The 16,879-nt window shown below is 33.8% G+C and overlaps 2 protein-coding genes across 2 annotated transcripts in view; both read left to right on the top strand.

Moving 5' to 3' along the window:
- LOC138695831 (cytochrome P450 9e2-like) overlaps positions 1-11,088 on the top strand; it is a 59,265-nt gene extending 48,177 nt beyond the window's left edge. The window contains exon 8 of the mRNA XM_069820099.1: positions 10,811-11,088. Coding sequence (XP_069676200.1) covers positions 10,811-10,980 — 170 coding nt within the window. The 3' untranslated portion in view covers positions 10,981-11,088. The remainder of the gene's footprint in view (positions 1-10,810) is intronic.
- Positions 1-16,879, top strand: part of LOC138695829 (cytochrome P450 9e2-like) — a 449,657-nt gene that overhangs the window by 50,847 nt on the left and 381,931 nt on the right. The gene's annotated exons all lie outside the window — the stretch shown is intronic.

The raw sequence follows: 16,879 nt of genomic DNA, 5'->3' as shown, positions 1-16,879 counted from the left end.
TATTGCATGTATGGTTAGCATTAGTTATATGTTAGGCATATGTAGATGTATTGTGTCCTCTGGTTATTGCTTTAATGTGTTTTTTGTATCGTGTTTGGAATGATCTGCCTGTCTGTCCAATGTAGAACTTTTCGCAACTATTACATGTGAGTTTGCATACGCCTGTGTGGTTGTATTTATTTGTTTGTGTTGTTTGTGTGTTGAGATGTCTTTGTAGTGTGTTTTCTGTTCTGTATGCTATGTTGTATTTCTGTTTTCTGAATGAGGATGCGATCTTGTGTGTGTTTTTGTTTTCGTATGCTAGCGTGATGTATTTCTTGTGTTCTTGTGTTTGTGTTGTGTTTTTGTGTTTGTGAAGTTTTTGTTTTGTCTTCCTTATGATGTTGTCTATTGTGTTTGGGTTGTAACCATTTTCTTGTGCTATGTATTTGATTGTGTTCACTTCTTCATTGTAGTGTTGTTGGCTCATGGGTATGTTGAGTAATCTGTGTACCATTGTCCTGAATGCAGCATGTTTGTGTTGTGTGAGGTGGTTAGATGTGTTGTGTATGTGTGTGGTGGTGGTGGTGGTTGGTTTTCTGTATATTTTGAAGGTGTGTTTGCTGTCAATTTTTGTTATGATGATGTCTAGGAAATTTATGGCGTTGTTGTTTTCAAGTTCCAGTGTGTATTGAAGTTTTGGGTGTATTTTGTTTATGTATTGGTGTCGTTTTTTGTGTTTGTCGAGATGACACCGAGATCTTGTAGGCTGTGATGATGGTGTACAGTATACACCGAAACAGCTGTAAGCCACACGTGCTTATGTAATTAACACTAGTAAGTTTGCCATTTAATCAATCATTTATATTTAAGTGTTAAAAGTAGTGTACGCAAGATTCAAGATGGACATTAGTATCTGTTTCGAAGTCTGGCGGTCTTTCATTATTTGAATATGTTCAAAGTAAGATTTCTGATAATATTTCACTTTGTTATTTAAATTAAATGTTTTCGCTTCCTTCTTAATGTCTTTTTTTTCTGTTATAACATTGCCACCAGTCTTAACATTGTCATTTCAGCTGATTCTATTTGTGATTTCTTTCCTTGTCAACGTCCAGTATTCACATAATTGTATTTGGGCTATTGTCATATTATTTAATACTAAAGAGCGCAGATGGTGTGCGTATTCAGAGAATACAAATTTACTACACAGACTGCCTTAATGACGTCACGAATGCGGGTGGAGTTTTACCTCCTAGGTACGCTGATTTCACGCTTGCAACTCACTGGTAGTGGATGTGATTTCGTAGCATTTATTTACCATTCTTCGACAGTTTTTTGCTTACTCCGATACTTCTACACTTTTTGGCATATTTAACTTCCTCTCCCAGTTTTCCACATTGTTCTCCCCAGTCCTCAGACGTAGACGTAGTGTTGCCGGCTGCATTAAGCAGTGATTCGGCGCTACCTATTTATTTTTATTTATTTATTTATTTATTTTATTGCTAGTAAGTTTGAAATGCATACAAGTTAATAAATACAAGTAAGATAAACTAGCCCGCTCCTGAATGAGTAAGACTCGTGCTCAGGAGGGGATTCCAATACAGACAAAAATTAAATTAAAATTGAGAGTGAATACAGATTAAATAGTGTTTAATATGTTTAAACCCAAACTATAAATCCAATACAATTTTTATATACTTTTTTTATCAATTTGGAGAGGATTCGTGGTTGAAATATTATTGGAACAAAATTTGTTTAATAATCTGGGACATGACTCATGTTATGATAAAAAGCTGCATTGGTTTTACATTTTGGTCCAGACAAACGGAGAGAATTCATATTTTTAGTTCTATATTTATGTATATATCTTTCAAAGTTATTAATATTTCTATGAAAATAAAATAATACATTTGTTTAATGTTGAAAACTTTGAAATGTTAAAACAACAATTCAGTTGGGTATCTTTCTGCTTTTTTAAACAAATTTTTAATACTTTTTTCTGTAGTAAAATTAACGGATAAAGGTTGGATTTATAAGTTCCACCCCAACCTATAATACCATACATAAATATAGATTGAAATAATGCTAAATAAATTACTTGCTAAATAATGCTAAATTAATTTGCATTGGACACGCCTAACTTAAACAAAGTAGAACGATCTAACGAGAAATATTCGCGAAATGCCTGACTGATAATGGTATAAAATCAAATACGATGGAAAGTTCAGCTGTAATCAATGTTTATGGTACCAATTGTAGCTGCCCATAGAGTAATTATACAATGTTTATGAGCCTAGATAGATATTGGTATAATAATGAATACGGAAGGAAACTCATCTATAAATTATGATTATTCTATTAATTTTAGCTGTTCTTACATATACTTAAACATGTTTGTGGGTGTTGATGTAGAAATCCGTTAAGCACAAATGTAAATGATAATAAGCACATTGGATGAATGATGCATATCTGCAATTGGGAGTTGAGCAACTCGAATCTTCAGTGTCACAGATAGCATTGGCAGGAGCTTCAAAAACATCACATTCAACTGGAAAAGTAACTTTCTTCCAGGCATGCTTAATCATGTTTGTGAATATGGGGATAAACACATACAGGTAACAACCACTCCACCTGGTGCAACTTCCCTTGTTCTACCGTTGGATGTATACTTTTTTCGTCAGTGGAAGAAGTTCACCAAACCTTTTTGTGAGAGTTTTACTTGACAACATTGATGTTGACCTCCGGAGCCGTAATGCTATCACAGTCTACTATATACAGTCGCGAAGCTCAATATGTAGTAAAAATGCAAACATGGGTAGTTGCCCACCACTAGGATCGCTACTATCGCCTCATCATCGCAGATCTCTCTCCTAGCAGCCGACAAAATATGTTACACTTTCGTTGTCGTGTTCTTTTGGAAAAATTAACACCTTCCTTCCATTATTGAAATATTAAATGCATAAAGTTAATTTATTATTTTAACGAAGTATATTAAATTCCACCATAAACTCGAAGATACCTGCAAGAAATAAGTTAATATAATTTTTGTTTGTGCAAAACGAACTGAAATTTACTATAATAGCTTCACTCATTCAAGATTATAGCGATAATTAACTATGAAACCAATAAATATTAATTTGCATTTCTCTTTACAACAATAATAATGGAAATATGAATTAATGGAGTAACTTACGTGTACCGGTACTTGTAGTGTAGGCTTACGTAGTTGAGGTTAAGCAATAATAATCACACCAGAATTGGAAATAAAACGTGATCAATAAATTTTATTGTAACAGACTTTTTCTACGTCTCTAGTAAAGCAACAAATAAAAATAACAACAAAATTAACAGCTATAATTAAAAACGTAACCTTTGAAAAAAAAAGTAGGCCTAAGCAATAATAATCCCACCAGAACTGAAAATAAAACGTGATCAATAAATGTAATTAAAACAAATTTAATTTTTCTACGTCTTTAGTAAAATAACACATAAAAATAATAACAAAATTAATAGCTACAATTAAAAATACATCCTCTGAAAAAAAAAGTAGACCTAACCTTTATTTCTCTGGAAATTTAGCAGCCTAAGTGACAGAACTTTAACCGGTATCTAATGTCCTTTCGGTTAGACTGAACCATTTCATTGTGAAATTTAAGGATATAATGTATTCTGACAGTCACAAAGAACTTCAAATTAACAGTTTTGTTTCTGCACAGCATTCTTGTGGAAACCCAGGAACCTTTCTGAATCTTTCGGAAATCGGAAAAAGGATAACTCTGGCCTCTTTCTCTTACTGTTGCTACAGTTTATAGCACTACAAACGTCTCCTCCTTGTCCCATATTATTATTCCAATTATTATATTTTAGCCATTAACATTTTCATTATAACCAATAACGAACATTTCACAAGCATCAATGTGAAATACGCAACGAGCTAGCACTCGATAGAAATACGACACAGTCCAAAGTCGACCATGGACAGTCTATTGTTTCTAGTTGCTAACCGCTTGGAGCGCTTTATCATGAGATTTGCAAAAAAACACCTCAAGCTTCGCGACTGTATATAATAATAATAATAATAATAATAATAATAATAATAATAATAATAATGATTTATTTTAGCTGGCAGAGTTAAGGCCGTAAGGCCTTCTCTTCCACTCAACCAGCAAAAAGTGTATATACATATGCATGAACTTACAAAGAATCCAAAAATTTGATTTAGATGAGAGTTACATGTATACAAAAGTTATTTACAAATTAAACAACAAAATACTATGAACTATTAATTAAACACTGAAATAAACTGTGTAGCAGAATTAAACTAAAATACATAGAATGTTAATATATTTCAACTAATATTAGATAATAGAAAGAGATTATTACGAGACAATTAAAATACAGCACAATCAGGATGATGTCTAAAGAAAAAAGTAAGAATGTAGTCAGTGATAGTTTAAATCAGTATGATTGGAGTGAAATGCTAATAAGGTTATCTTTTAAGCTGTTCTTAAAGGTGTTTATTGTCTTGCAGCCCCTAATACTTTGTGACAAGGAATTCCATTGACGCGAGGTGGATATTGTAAAAAGATGATGAATAACAAGATGTTCTATGAAGAGGTATACTTAGCGTGCCACAGATAAGTGATCTAGTATTTACGTCGTGGTTAGAGTATAGATAAGAAAAACGAGACGAAAGGTAGTTTGGTGTTGAGGTGTGCAGAATTCGAAAGAGTAAAGACAAAGAGTGTAAAGTTCTACGTTCTTTAAGTCGGAGCCACGAGAGACTTGCGAAGGACGGTGATATGTGATCATACCGTCGGATGTTGCACACGTATCTGACGCACATATTCTGAGCTCGCTGTAACTTGACTGACAATTCAGAACTTAGGTCACTTAACAAAACGTCACAATAATCGAAGTGCGGCGTTACTAGTATATAGTAGACTGTGATGCTATTATCAACCCATAAAGTGTGGTAGAATTGCTCATTTTTATGATTCTGTAGAAATCACCTTATGTATACTGCATTTGTGTGCCTCGTTTTATAGTGACAACGCTTTTTAGTTCTTTTAGCACTCTGATTATTATATTATTTATGTCTTTGTTATATTAAGAATCTTAGATAAGGGCGCAAATAGCCATAGTAGCTGACGCGCCCTTCTTAAACACTACTACTACTACTACTACTACTACTACTACTACTACTACTACTACTCAACCCATAATCAGTTCATGCCTGGAAGAAAGCTACTTTTCCAGTTGAATGTGATGCCTTTGAAGCTCCTGCCAATGTTATGTGCGACACTGAAGATTCAAGTTGATTAACTCCCAACTGCAGATACGCATCTTTCATGCTGTGTGCTTATTGTCGTTTACATTATTGTGCTTAACGGATTTCTACATCACAAACATGTTTAAGTATGTAAGTACAGCTAAAATGAGTGGAACAATGATTATTTATAGCCAAGTTTCCTTCCGTATTCATTATTATACCATTATCTATCTAGACCAGCGGTGACCAAAGCAGGTTTCGTGATTACACAGTGTAATCACAGACATTCAAACGAGTACCGGTACCAGGAGTTTCCTGTACATTGCTGTGTGTTTCATTCACGTACTGAAGGCAAGCAGTGGCGGTATCATGTCGCTCTACAAACTCTGTCTCTACAAGCAGTATGAGGTGATTCCGTACAGGATGAGAACTTCTTTATTATTCTGTCGGACAAAATGTAATATGTTTACTTTGCTCAACGGTTCAATTATGAGTTTATAGAAACATTAATTGCCACGCTAAATTATGTATTGCTATTATTATTGTTATTATTATTACTGACCACTAAGTATGTGTTTCTATAATTATCCTGTACTTGCATGAATTTTGATATTTTTAGATCTTCTCTCTAGAAGGATAAAATTATTAGGTTTTATCTCAATTTTAATCTTCTTAATTTTTAGATGAGGGTAACTATTTATTAGTTATTAATTTAATAATAATATTGTAGAAAAACTGATTCAATATTATGTGCCAACGAACTGTTAAATGCCAGGAACTGACATGTCTTAAGTCATAGCCAGGAAGAGAAAGATGAGATAAATAAATGTAAGGAAGTCAGCTACGTAATGGGGTTTGAAATATCTCGTGCTCTAAAGTCTTTTAATAGAACAGAATTTATCAAAAGAGTAATGATTAAAATAGCTTAAATTAATAACTTGTCTGTAAGAAGATTTTAATTTTGAAAAACTACGAATTTCTCGACCAAGTATCGAGAGAAGAATTTAGAAAATTCCTGATTATATTAAAGAGCAAGATTAAAAAAAAAAGAAGCAAGAAAAATCGTATATTATTCACTGGCTCTTGATGACAGCAGTGCCATTACTGATACAGCAAAGTTTGAGATTTTTATCCTCGGGTTTGATCAAGATGTTAGTACAGGAACCACCACTGGTTGTAATTTTTATACCTTTCCTTCGTCTCCTTATTTCATAGGCTGTCTGTCGCATGTAATTACTGCAGCTTGAGTTTTGGTTATCGCTGATCTAGACTCATGAACATTGTATAATTGCGCTATGGGCAGCTACAATTGGTACCATAAACATTGATTACAGCTGAACTTTCCATCGTATTTGATTTTATACCATTATCAGTCAGGCATTTCGCGAATGTACCTTGTAAGATATTTGCTCCTGCCTAGCTAAAAACCGACAGTATCTGTGCTTGAAGCCTTGAGTGTCTTCACAGAGTACAGTTCGGATTATTTAGGGTAGCCTCGTCCTTGCTGCTTTGTTGTATTATGCCAAATTGTCCAAGCTATGTATGTAGGCTACATAGTAAGTGCTACAAAAAGTTAAGCAATATAACATTCGCCTCTGTTGGCACATCGACCTTGAGGAAGAGGCGCCTGGTTGCCACATGAATAATTCCAGGAACTGCCTGCCTGACGGTTTTGGAGGTTGGGCATGAGTTTACAGTTCAATAAAAAATACTTGTCAACTGTCAGTGTGCCGTACTGAAGACAGAGAGCGGTGGAAGACCTGATTAAATGACTGGTGAAAAACAGAACACCTGCAGATATAAGAATTGGATCGATTACATAAATTCAGTCTTACTTTTCGATTATAAGATAACACTGGTAGGAAATATTTTTCTCCTCGCTGCTGAAATTTATAACAATCTATAGCACCCCTGGACATAAAAGAGGAAGTAAAAAGGACGGAAAAACCCCTGCTCATTGTATTGTATTGTATTGTATTTATTAAAATTCCATGGTATTCATACATTGCTTACAGCTAGAATATGGAACAAGTCAAAAAACTTAATACTATTATAAAGTCTTAATTTATAGTCACAGTCTAGATGAACTATATACAGAAGAGATTTACAATATAGTCTACTAGTACAACACAAAGTTTTAGTATCAATTTCATGAAGTGTTATTGAGTGTCATGAATTCAACTACAGAATAGAAGGCGTGAGAAATTAGGTACTTCTTTAATGTGGCCCTAAATACATTTATGTTTTGAGTTTCATTTTTTATATTAAAAATTTTACTGCCATATAACGCACTTCTTTTTGATAGCACGATAGACTTGCCGATGGATATGAAAGTCATTTTTTATACCAAAATAATAAAATAACCTTATTAAGATTGTTGTACAACATTATTTTGAACAATTTGTTAATCACAAGAGCACAGACCTCTGATGGAGAAAAGTATAATGTTGAAGAAATGTTTGAGCATTTATTGCCATTAAGAATTTGATTAGTGTTGTTCTTATTTTGTCCCGGACAACTGTCGCAAAACAATCATAGTTCTTACTATACTGGATGGGACACAGTTATTGAAGTAGTGTGCAAGAGAAAATTACACATCTCATTAAGACTTTTCTTGGCCTGTCCCTCATGGTAGAACAAAAGGACATTTCACTAGTTTTAATGTTGTGCACGGAGAAAGCGGGACGGTAAGCTGGCGATAGTAGTGCATATCCTGAACTGGTGTTAGGCAAGCATACATTTTTCATGTAGTCAAATGTGACAGCAAGAAAATCCTCTCTCTCTCTCGATGCTTAACTTGGCTACATTTTGCAATACTTTTTACTTCAGCTACAAGTTTAGCACGATTACTCAGCATATTGCTTTTCATTTTCATGCTCTGTTCTTCAAACGTAATAAATTTTCTCAACTAAAGAATTACTAATCACAAGAGACAAAAAACATTTTGTCAGCTGATTGTATGACTAAAATTACATATTGTGTAAGTTTCTTCAGTACTTGACAGGCAAAACAACTTAAGTCCAGGACTAAAGTCGTTTTACCCCTTAAACAAATATTCTGCTGCTAAGAAAAACTATACAAAAGTCGTGGATTAAAGTCATTCTGCTACTAAACGATGCCCCTTGCACACAGCAACATAATCATGCTCTCAACTCAAAACCCCCAAAATGTGGACTTACGTCATTTTGCAAATTCACCATTCAACTACACTTTCTGGCGTTGGCAGCAAGATCGTATTTTGCAAGGATGTGCCATGATATTACTTCATATTCGACTTACAGTAGCAAAAAACAAGCATATAATGAGACCAAGTGGAATTCGAAATCTAGGGGCAGGATTTTCTCTCGCTACACCAATTCAAGATCAATTCGATGACATTGTTAACCTTAAAATGTTTTTCTGTGGCGATAGATAAAAAAAAAAAAAGATAGAAAGCACAGTAGTGGCAAAAAACCGGACCGACCCTTGTAGCTGATTTCAGAGCCTTGTTCACTCAGAGCACGATAGACTGGCAACTAAGACTTTCGTGGTTCGAATCCTGCCTGGGAAGGAAACTTTTTCGTTCCTTATTCAAATTTATTCCCCATACTTTTCGATTGCAGCAATATTTTACCACTTAATTAAGGCCCGTAACACACTTGCAGAGTTTTCGCCAGCGAGAAATGTGTTGCGAGAAAATTAAAAAATTGATAACATGGATTCAAATGGACGTCTACACACTGGAAGAGATTCTCGTTCGAGGCAAAAACCTCGCGCGAGTTTCTCGCTGGAATCGGTAGCTCAGCGAATTTTCTTGACACATTTATCAAAGATGTTTGACATTTATACTCTTTATGACGATTGAATGTTGAAAAAGATATCACAGGTGGCGATGAATTGTATTATTTTTATTTCAAAATGAGGAAATATGACTGATAATTGCAGTCAGAAACTTATCGAACTTGTACGATGTCACCCGTAGGCCTATTTATATGATACACGGGATGAAAACTATAAAAACACGAAACTTAAAGAAGAAATCTTTAGACAAATATCAGATTACCTGAAAATAAATAGGGCTATATTTTATTTTGATGAGATTTAACAGTATTAATTAAACATTTGAAATAATGTATCTATATGTCTTAACAGTTTACATAATTTTAATCAGAACATAGCAAAGAATCCTCTATCATATCATGAATGGCAAAAAACTGTGGTCCATTCAACATGAAATAACGCCTAAACGTATCATCATTCAAATCGAAACCAGTGTTCAAAACTCGCCCTTATTTTCGTAAGATACAATGTGATTTTCAGATATTTCTGGCTTTAATTTTAGGCCTATTTTTTTCTTTTCATTAACAAAATATGTTCATGCAACTCCATTTCCTCATCATCTGAATACTCAGATTCAACATAGCTTTCGTACGTAATTTGTAAAGTACGACAATATACTTACAGGTTATATATTTAAGTACAACAATATACGTAAATACATAACCTATAATATTTCGCCCAAAGAGTGATTACTATAATCAGAAAAATGCTCTCTGCATGAAGGCAGTGCATAGATGATCATAGCGAGGTGTGATCTGTGATAGCGAGAACTCGCCTAGTGTGTGATGGAAGGCTCTTCGCCTCTTTCTCGCAACACATTTCTCGCTAGCGAAAACTCTACAAGTGTGTTACGGACCTAACTTATTATTTCCAGAACATGAATTTTACTAGCAATCGAAAAGTGAAGCGTCGGCTAGAACAACGTTATGTTAATTACATTTAGTAAAATTTACAGGAGCTGCAAAAATGTGTACACGTACAACGTTGTTCTTATAGTGTAGCAAACTTTTGAGTGGACAAATTTCACGTACTGCATTGATGGACAGTTGCAAGCCAAAGAGTATAGCAAGGTAACATGACATACAACATTATTACACGGAAACACGCCGAATGAAAATTTTGTAACTTACAACGTTGTTCCAGCCGACGCTTCAAGTATTGGGAATAAATTAGAATAAGGAACAAAAAAAAAAAGTTTCCTTCCCACGCAGGATTCGAACCACGAAAGTCTTAGCTACCAGTTTGTCGTGCTCTGGAGTGAACAAGGCTCTGAAATCAGCTACAAGGGTCGGTCCGGTTTTTTTTTGCCACTACTGTACATAGAAATCATTTTTTTTTTTTAATTTTAGTAGCTTATTTTACGACGCTTTATCAACATCTTAGGTTGTTTGGCGTCTGAATGAGATGAAGGTGATAATGCCGGTGAAATGAGTCCGGGGTCCAGCACCGATAGTTACCCAGCATTTGCTTGTAATGGGTTGAGGGAAAACTCCGTAAAAACCTCAATCAGATAACTTGCCCCAACCGGGAATCGAACCCGGGCCATCTGGTTTCGCGGCCAGACGCTCTAACCGTTACTCCACAGGTTTAGACTACATAGAAATAAAGGGAGAATATTGCCTTCACTGAGACGTAAGACCAGCCCTAGTACAGTTTCATGTGGGCAATGGTATACAATTACAGGGAGAATTCTTAAGGAAAATTATGACAAGACTGTATTGCTGCTGTTGTTTGTTTCAGGCAACCGTTTCGCTCTTATGGAAGCCAAACTGGCTGTGGTGCATCTGTTGGCCCGTTACAACGTAAAAGTTGTTCCTAAAACGCCGATACCGATCAAAATAGAGCAGAAGGGCTTCAACATGACCATTCGTGGAGGATTCTGGCTCGGATTGGAGCAGAGAAGAGCTTGAACGACTCGTCTATATACCCATCGCATACATTTTTTACAATATTTTAATATATTTTTACTTTATGTAATATTCTGTACATCTATACTAATAATAAATCTGTAGCCGAAATTTTACTGGTAATTTTAGATTTTACAAAAATAATTGGTCCTAACATATATAATTAACCACCCTGAAACCGAAAATCGCTTTTTTGACATTTTTGTTTGTATGTCTGTCTGTATGTTTGTTACCTTTTCACGCGATAATGGCTGAAAGGATTTCGATGAAAATTGGAATATAAATTAAGTTCGTTGTAACTTAGATTTCAGGCTATATGGCATTCAAAATACATTATTTAAAAGGGGGGTTATAAGGGGGCCTGAATTAAATAAATCGAAATATCTCGCTTATTATTGATTTTTCTGAAAAGTGTTACATGACAAAAGTTTCTTCAAAAATAATTTGCGATAAGTTTTATTCCCTGAAAAAAAATTTTGATAGGACTGATATTTAATGAGATAAAATGAGTTTTAAAATTAAAATAACTGCCATCTAAGGCCGTGTAATGAATTAAAAAACAAATGACTTCGTCTGTAAGGGGCCTTGGACAGCAACAATCGAAAGCTATGAAAGATAGCCTACAGAGAATGTTTCTGTGTTTGTATGAAGTAATATCGGAAGCTAAATTAACCGATTTGTATAATTAATTATTTCACCATTGGAAAGTGTAGTTTCTCTGGATGGACATAATGCTATAATGTTATTACAGTAACTTCTGATATAATATAATATAATATAATATAATATAATATAATATAATATAATATAATATAATATAATATAATATAATATAATATGTAATATCTATACTAATAATAAATCTGTAGCCGAAATTTTTCTGGTAATTTTCGATTTTCCAAAAATAATTGGTCCTAACATATATAATTAACCAGCCTGAAACCGAAAATCGCTTTTTTGAAATTTTTGTATGTATGTCTGTCTGTCTGTCTGTCTGTCTGTCAGTATGTTTGTTACCTTTGCACGCGATAATGGCTGAACGGATTTCGATGAAAATTGGAACATAAATTACGTTCGTTGTAACTTAGATTTTAGGCTATATGGCATTCAAAATATTTTATTTAAAAGGGGGGTTCTAAGGGGGCCTGAATTAAATGAACCGAAATATCTCGCTTATTATTGATTTTTGTGAAAAATTTTACATAACAAAAGTTTCTTTAAAAATGATTTCCGATACGTTTTGTACCAGGTAAAATTTTGATAGCACTGATATTTAAGTCTGTCTGTCTGTCTGGATGTTTGTTACCTTTTCAGACGATAATGGCTGAACGAATTTCGATGAAAATTGGAATATAAATTAAGTTCGTTGTAACTTAGATTTTAGGCTACATAGCATTCAAAATACTTTATTTAAAAGGGGGGGTTATAAGGGGTCCTGAATTAAATAAACCGAAATATCTCGCATATTGTTGATTTTTGTGAAAAATGTTACATAACAAAAGTTTCTTTAAAAATGATTTCCGATAAGTTTTATTCCAGGCAAAATTTTGATAGAACTGATATTTAAGGATATACAAGAGTTTTAAAATAACAATACAATACATTTCCACCGCCGCCTCAGATTATAGTGTCGTTGTTCCGTTACTTCTATGTGCAAAATATTATTTTTTTTTAGTAGGAAGAAAAACAAATTTATTCATTCGATGGCAGTAGTGCATAGGAGATCGTGAATTCTTACATTTTCGAAAGAAAGAAATATAATTAAGTTATATATAGTAGATTGTGTTATTTGCTGCATCACTATTTAAGTTATTTAATAGAGCAAAAATCTGAAAATCGATATGTGACATAGGAGTTATTGCAGGAACGACGACGATGGCTACAATGAAATCAAAACAAATGACTCCGTCTATTTAAGGCAGCCTTGACGTTTATCAATATTAATATACAGAGAATATTTTTCGTGTTTGTATGAAGTAATCTCAGAAGCTACAGTAATTAACCTTCACTATTTGAAATTTGTAGTTTCTCTAGATGGATGTAATGCTACAAATGAGGACTGAGGTAAGATGAAAAGAAATCTGTACTCACAGAAAACTTGATATTCTGCGAAATATTGTATAACTATCAAACACGAATGTTCCCTGGACCCAATGTTCTATTTTAATTATGTAATTACTTTATATTTATTTCTAATAAGTGCAGCGGAGCGCACGGGTACAGCTAGTTATATAATATAATTTAAGTTATTTGAAGGGTTCACAACCATAGAGGGCCAAGCTCCATTTACTGAATACGTAGAAAACAAGGGTTAAAATTAAGTTATTACCATAATTCAATGGAAACCTATAACAAATAAAATAAAGTATACACATTAAATCTAAATGATGTCAATCTTCATTAAATTATGGTTGCATGTAGGCCTAATAAAAATTAAGAAACAGGTTAAAGGAATTGTCATTGCACCAAATGAGTGTCTCTGGACCAAAATGATCGCATTTTAATTATTTGGATGCAATTTAAATTAAGTAACGTATTAAACGATTTATCCTTCTATCAAACACGAATGTTCCCTGGATCAAACGTCCTATTTTAATTATGGAATTACTTTATATTTATTTCTAACGGGTGCAGCAGAGCGCACGGGTACGGCTAGTCTACAATATATTGTATCTAAAATTAAAATACAGTAAAGTATTATTATATGTTTTGTGACATAAATTTTTAATTTCAGACAGATACACAATGTGCAATTTTCCCAATCTAGGTGGACAAAAATCAAATTTCGGCATGTTTAGTCAGGCATAGGTGAATATGACTTTGTGATCTTTAACATTTGAAGAATGTTGTGATAAATAGCTTTTACTGATTTATCAGCGGGAAGCTGTATTTAGAAGGGTATGAACAATGAGTTCTTCCTAACATTTCTCGCTCCTGTTCAATCGTAGACAGAGAGGCTTACTATGTGGGTGAAAACGAGTCAATTGTTAGTGATTTATTGTGTTGTAAGACATGGAATCTGTTCGGATAACTACTTTGTTACCTATATAACTTCAATTACAAGTTTGTAAAATATTGCAGTAATAACATCGGCATCTGGAATCTTGTTGATTTTCTCACGGCTTCCTTAATGTTACTTGTATCAGGAATGCAGTAAGTTTCGTGGAGTAGTAGACTTTACTTAATTTTTGCAAATATTTAAAAACAATAATTAACATTGCAATTTAGGTGAAAATGCAGTGGTAAGTTTCCAAATTATAATTATTACTATGTTAAACGTCTCTAAAAATAATTAAAAGCCTAAAGCAGTAAAATGAATGTCGCGCTTAAGCTGTAAGAAGAGGGAAATTGTTATGTGTGTTACGTTGGGAATACTGAATGTGGTATTTCACACTTACCGCGTATTGGTTCTGTGCGGAAAACAAGCAAATACGCACGATCTCGCACAAGTATAGTTTGTACACAAAAAATATATTCTACCTCTAACTTCTGTAAAATGTTTCATAAAAATCTGTTAGATAGGAGAGAAATTATTTTTGTCTAAAACCACCCCCTATAAAGGTGTGGTGCCTCTTAGACAAACGTAGTCAGAGTTTGTACACAAAAAAATATGTGCTACCTATAAGGTCCGTACAGAGTTTCATAACAATCCGTTAGAATGCAGATAAGTTATTAATCTTGTCCAGCTAGATTAGCGTTATTGCGCACTGTGTGACGTAGGTATTTTTCTTTCAGTAAGAGTGGTATAAATATTGTTTCACAGTGGAACTTGGTGGAGAACACAATTTATAAATCAGTAGCGTTTTATAGACAACAAGAAATGTCATTCAATCTTGAATATACAGGGACATCATTTTATTTTTACTTCAATTTTTATTGTACCTGAGTTTTTGAATGTACTTCACTCCCACCCCTTCTACTAATGAAGTTAAACCGTCCTCCACACAAATCCAAGACCCCATATACAGTCACAGTAGCCTTACGGTCACAGTACGTTCCAAAAATATGTTCGCGTTTTCCAATGACGAAAGAGCTTTTAATATTGCATCATTTTCGCACATGTACTGTCGTCCATTTGCCTACGTCGCATTCCGGTTTTCCCCACCAGCTTCTATTCGCCTCTCTGTAAAGGCTAGTGGCTGGACTGTCTTAGATCTTTTCTGAGAATATTAATTTCTGTTAGGAATTGGACATCTACGTAATTTATACCCATACAACTGTTTAAAATAACTTAAATAAAAGGGCCCCGTTAAGTAATTAACTGTCACGTGATTTCCCTTCTTTCTACGATCCTGCGACATAACCACTTGGACGGACAGTAGATAGCATGTCTGAGTAATTTTAACTTTTCGGATCGAGCAGAAGTGAAGACTGAATTTACAGTACGTAAGGTATTCTTTTACAGAGTAGGTACAGAATTATTTCAACATGAGTTACTAGTAATGTAAGGACAGAAGATTGGCTTCGGTATTTTAAAGAATTATGGACAACTCAACATTATGAGGAAAATTTACATGTCGACAAAGATACTTCTGTACCTGTAAGTGATATTGATCTTATAGAATATGAAGAAATGGAACAAATTCTACAGTCTTTCTCTAATAATAAATCTCCAGGTAGCGACGGTCTGAACATAGAACTTTTGAAATATGCCCCAGTGGGAATAAAACAACGCTTACTGAATATATTAAACATCTTTTGGATAACATATAAAATACCAGAAGATTGGACAAAAGCAATAGTAATACCAATATATAAAAAAGGTGACCGCGGAAATCCCAACAATTATCGAGGCATTAGTCTATTGAACTCCACTTACAAACTCTACGCTAAAATAATTACTCGCCGTTTGAACACCATTAGTGAAACAAAATTAGACGAAATACAATGTGGATTTAGGAAAGGACGGTCTTGTGCCGATTGTGTGTTTGTGATGCAACAAATAATCCAGAAAAGAAGAGAATTTAATCTCCCTACATACATAATGTTCGTGGATTACGAAAAAGCCTTTGACAAGGTTTTAAGAAATAAATTATGGAATATACTGTCCAAAGAAGGATATCCAACACACCTAGTGAAAACAGTTAAAAGCTTATACGAGACAAGAATATCAGTAAGAATAGGAAACAAAACGAGTGATACAATAATTGTAAATCAGGGTGTTAAACAAGGCTGCCCTTTATCTCCAACATTATTCAATATATACATAGATAAAGCCACAGAAGAATGGCAGAATAAAATAACAACCGGCATAAATATAGGCACGACATTATTGAAGTCCATGCTTTTTGCTGACGATCAGATCTTGATGGCAGAATCGGAGGATGACTTACAGGTGGCAGCTTATCAACTACAATTAATAATGGAAAAATATAATCTTAAAATTTCTAATCATAAAACAAAAACAATGGCATTTGAAGGAGTTGATCACAGAAGATGTAAAATAGTTTTAAATCATGAAATCATAGAACAAGTATCCTCCTTTAACTATTTAGGCTGCAATATATCATACGTAAAAGAACAAGACGTCAAAAATAAAATGAGTAAATTTCAACAGATGTGTGGAACAATACGAAGGACCTTAAAAAATAAAACACAACGTTCAACACAACTAAAATTTTATACAACGTTAGCTGTCCCACTATTAACCTATGGTTCAGAAAATTGGTCTATAAACCGAACAACTAAAAAGAAAATTGAATCCAGCGAAATGAAATTCCTTCGAAATGTTGCTCGTCTCACTCTTTTAGATCATCAAAAGAACAAAAATATACGAGAACAACTAAATATGTTTAATTTGACTGAGAAAATACAACAACAAAAACATAATTGGTACCAACATATAAGAAGAATGAATGACGACCGGTTACCTAAAGTAATGCTGAACTATGAACCAAGAGGA

This window comes from Periplaneta americana, chromosome 3 (assembly GCF_040183065.1).
Source record: "Periplaneta americana isolate PAMFEO1 chromosome 3, P.americana_PAMFEO1_priV1, whole genome shotgun sequence".
Taxonomy (NCBI): Eukaryota; Metazoa; Arthropoda; class Insecta; order Blattodea; family Blattidae; genus Periplaneta; species Periplaneta americana.
This window is presented reverse-complemented; position numbering and strand designations above follow the sequence as displayed.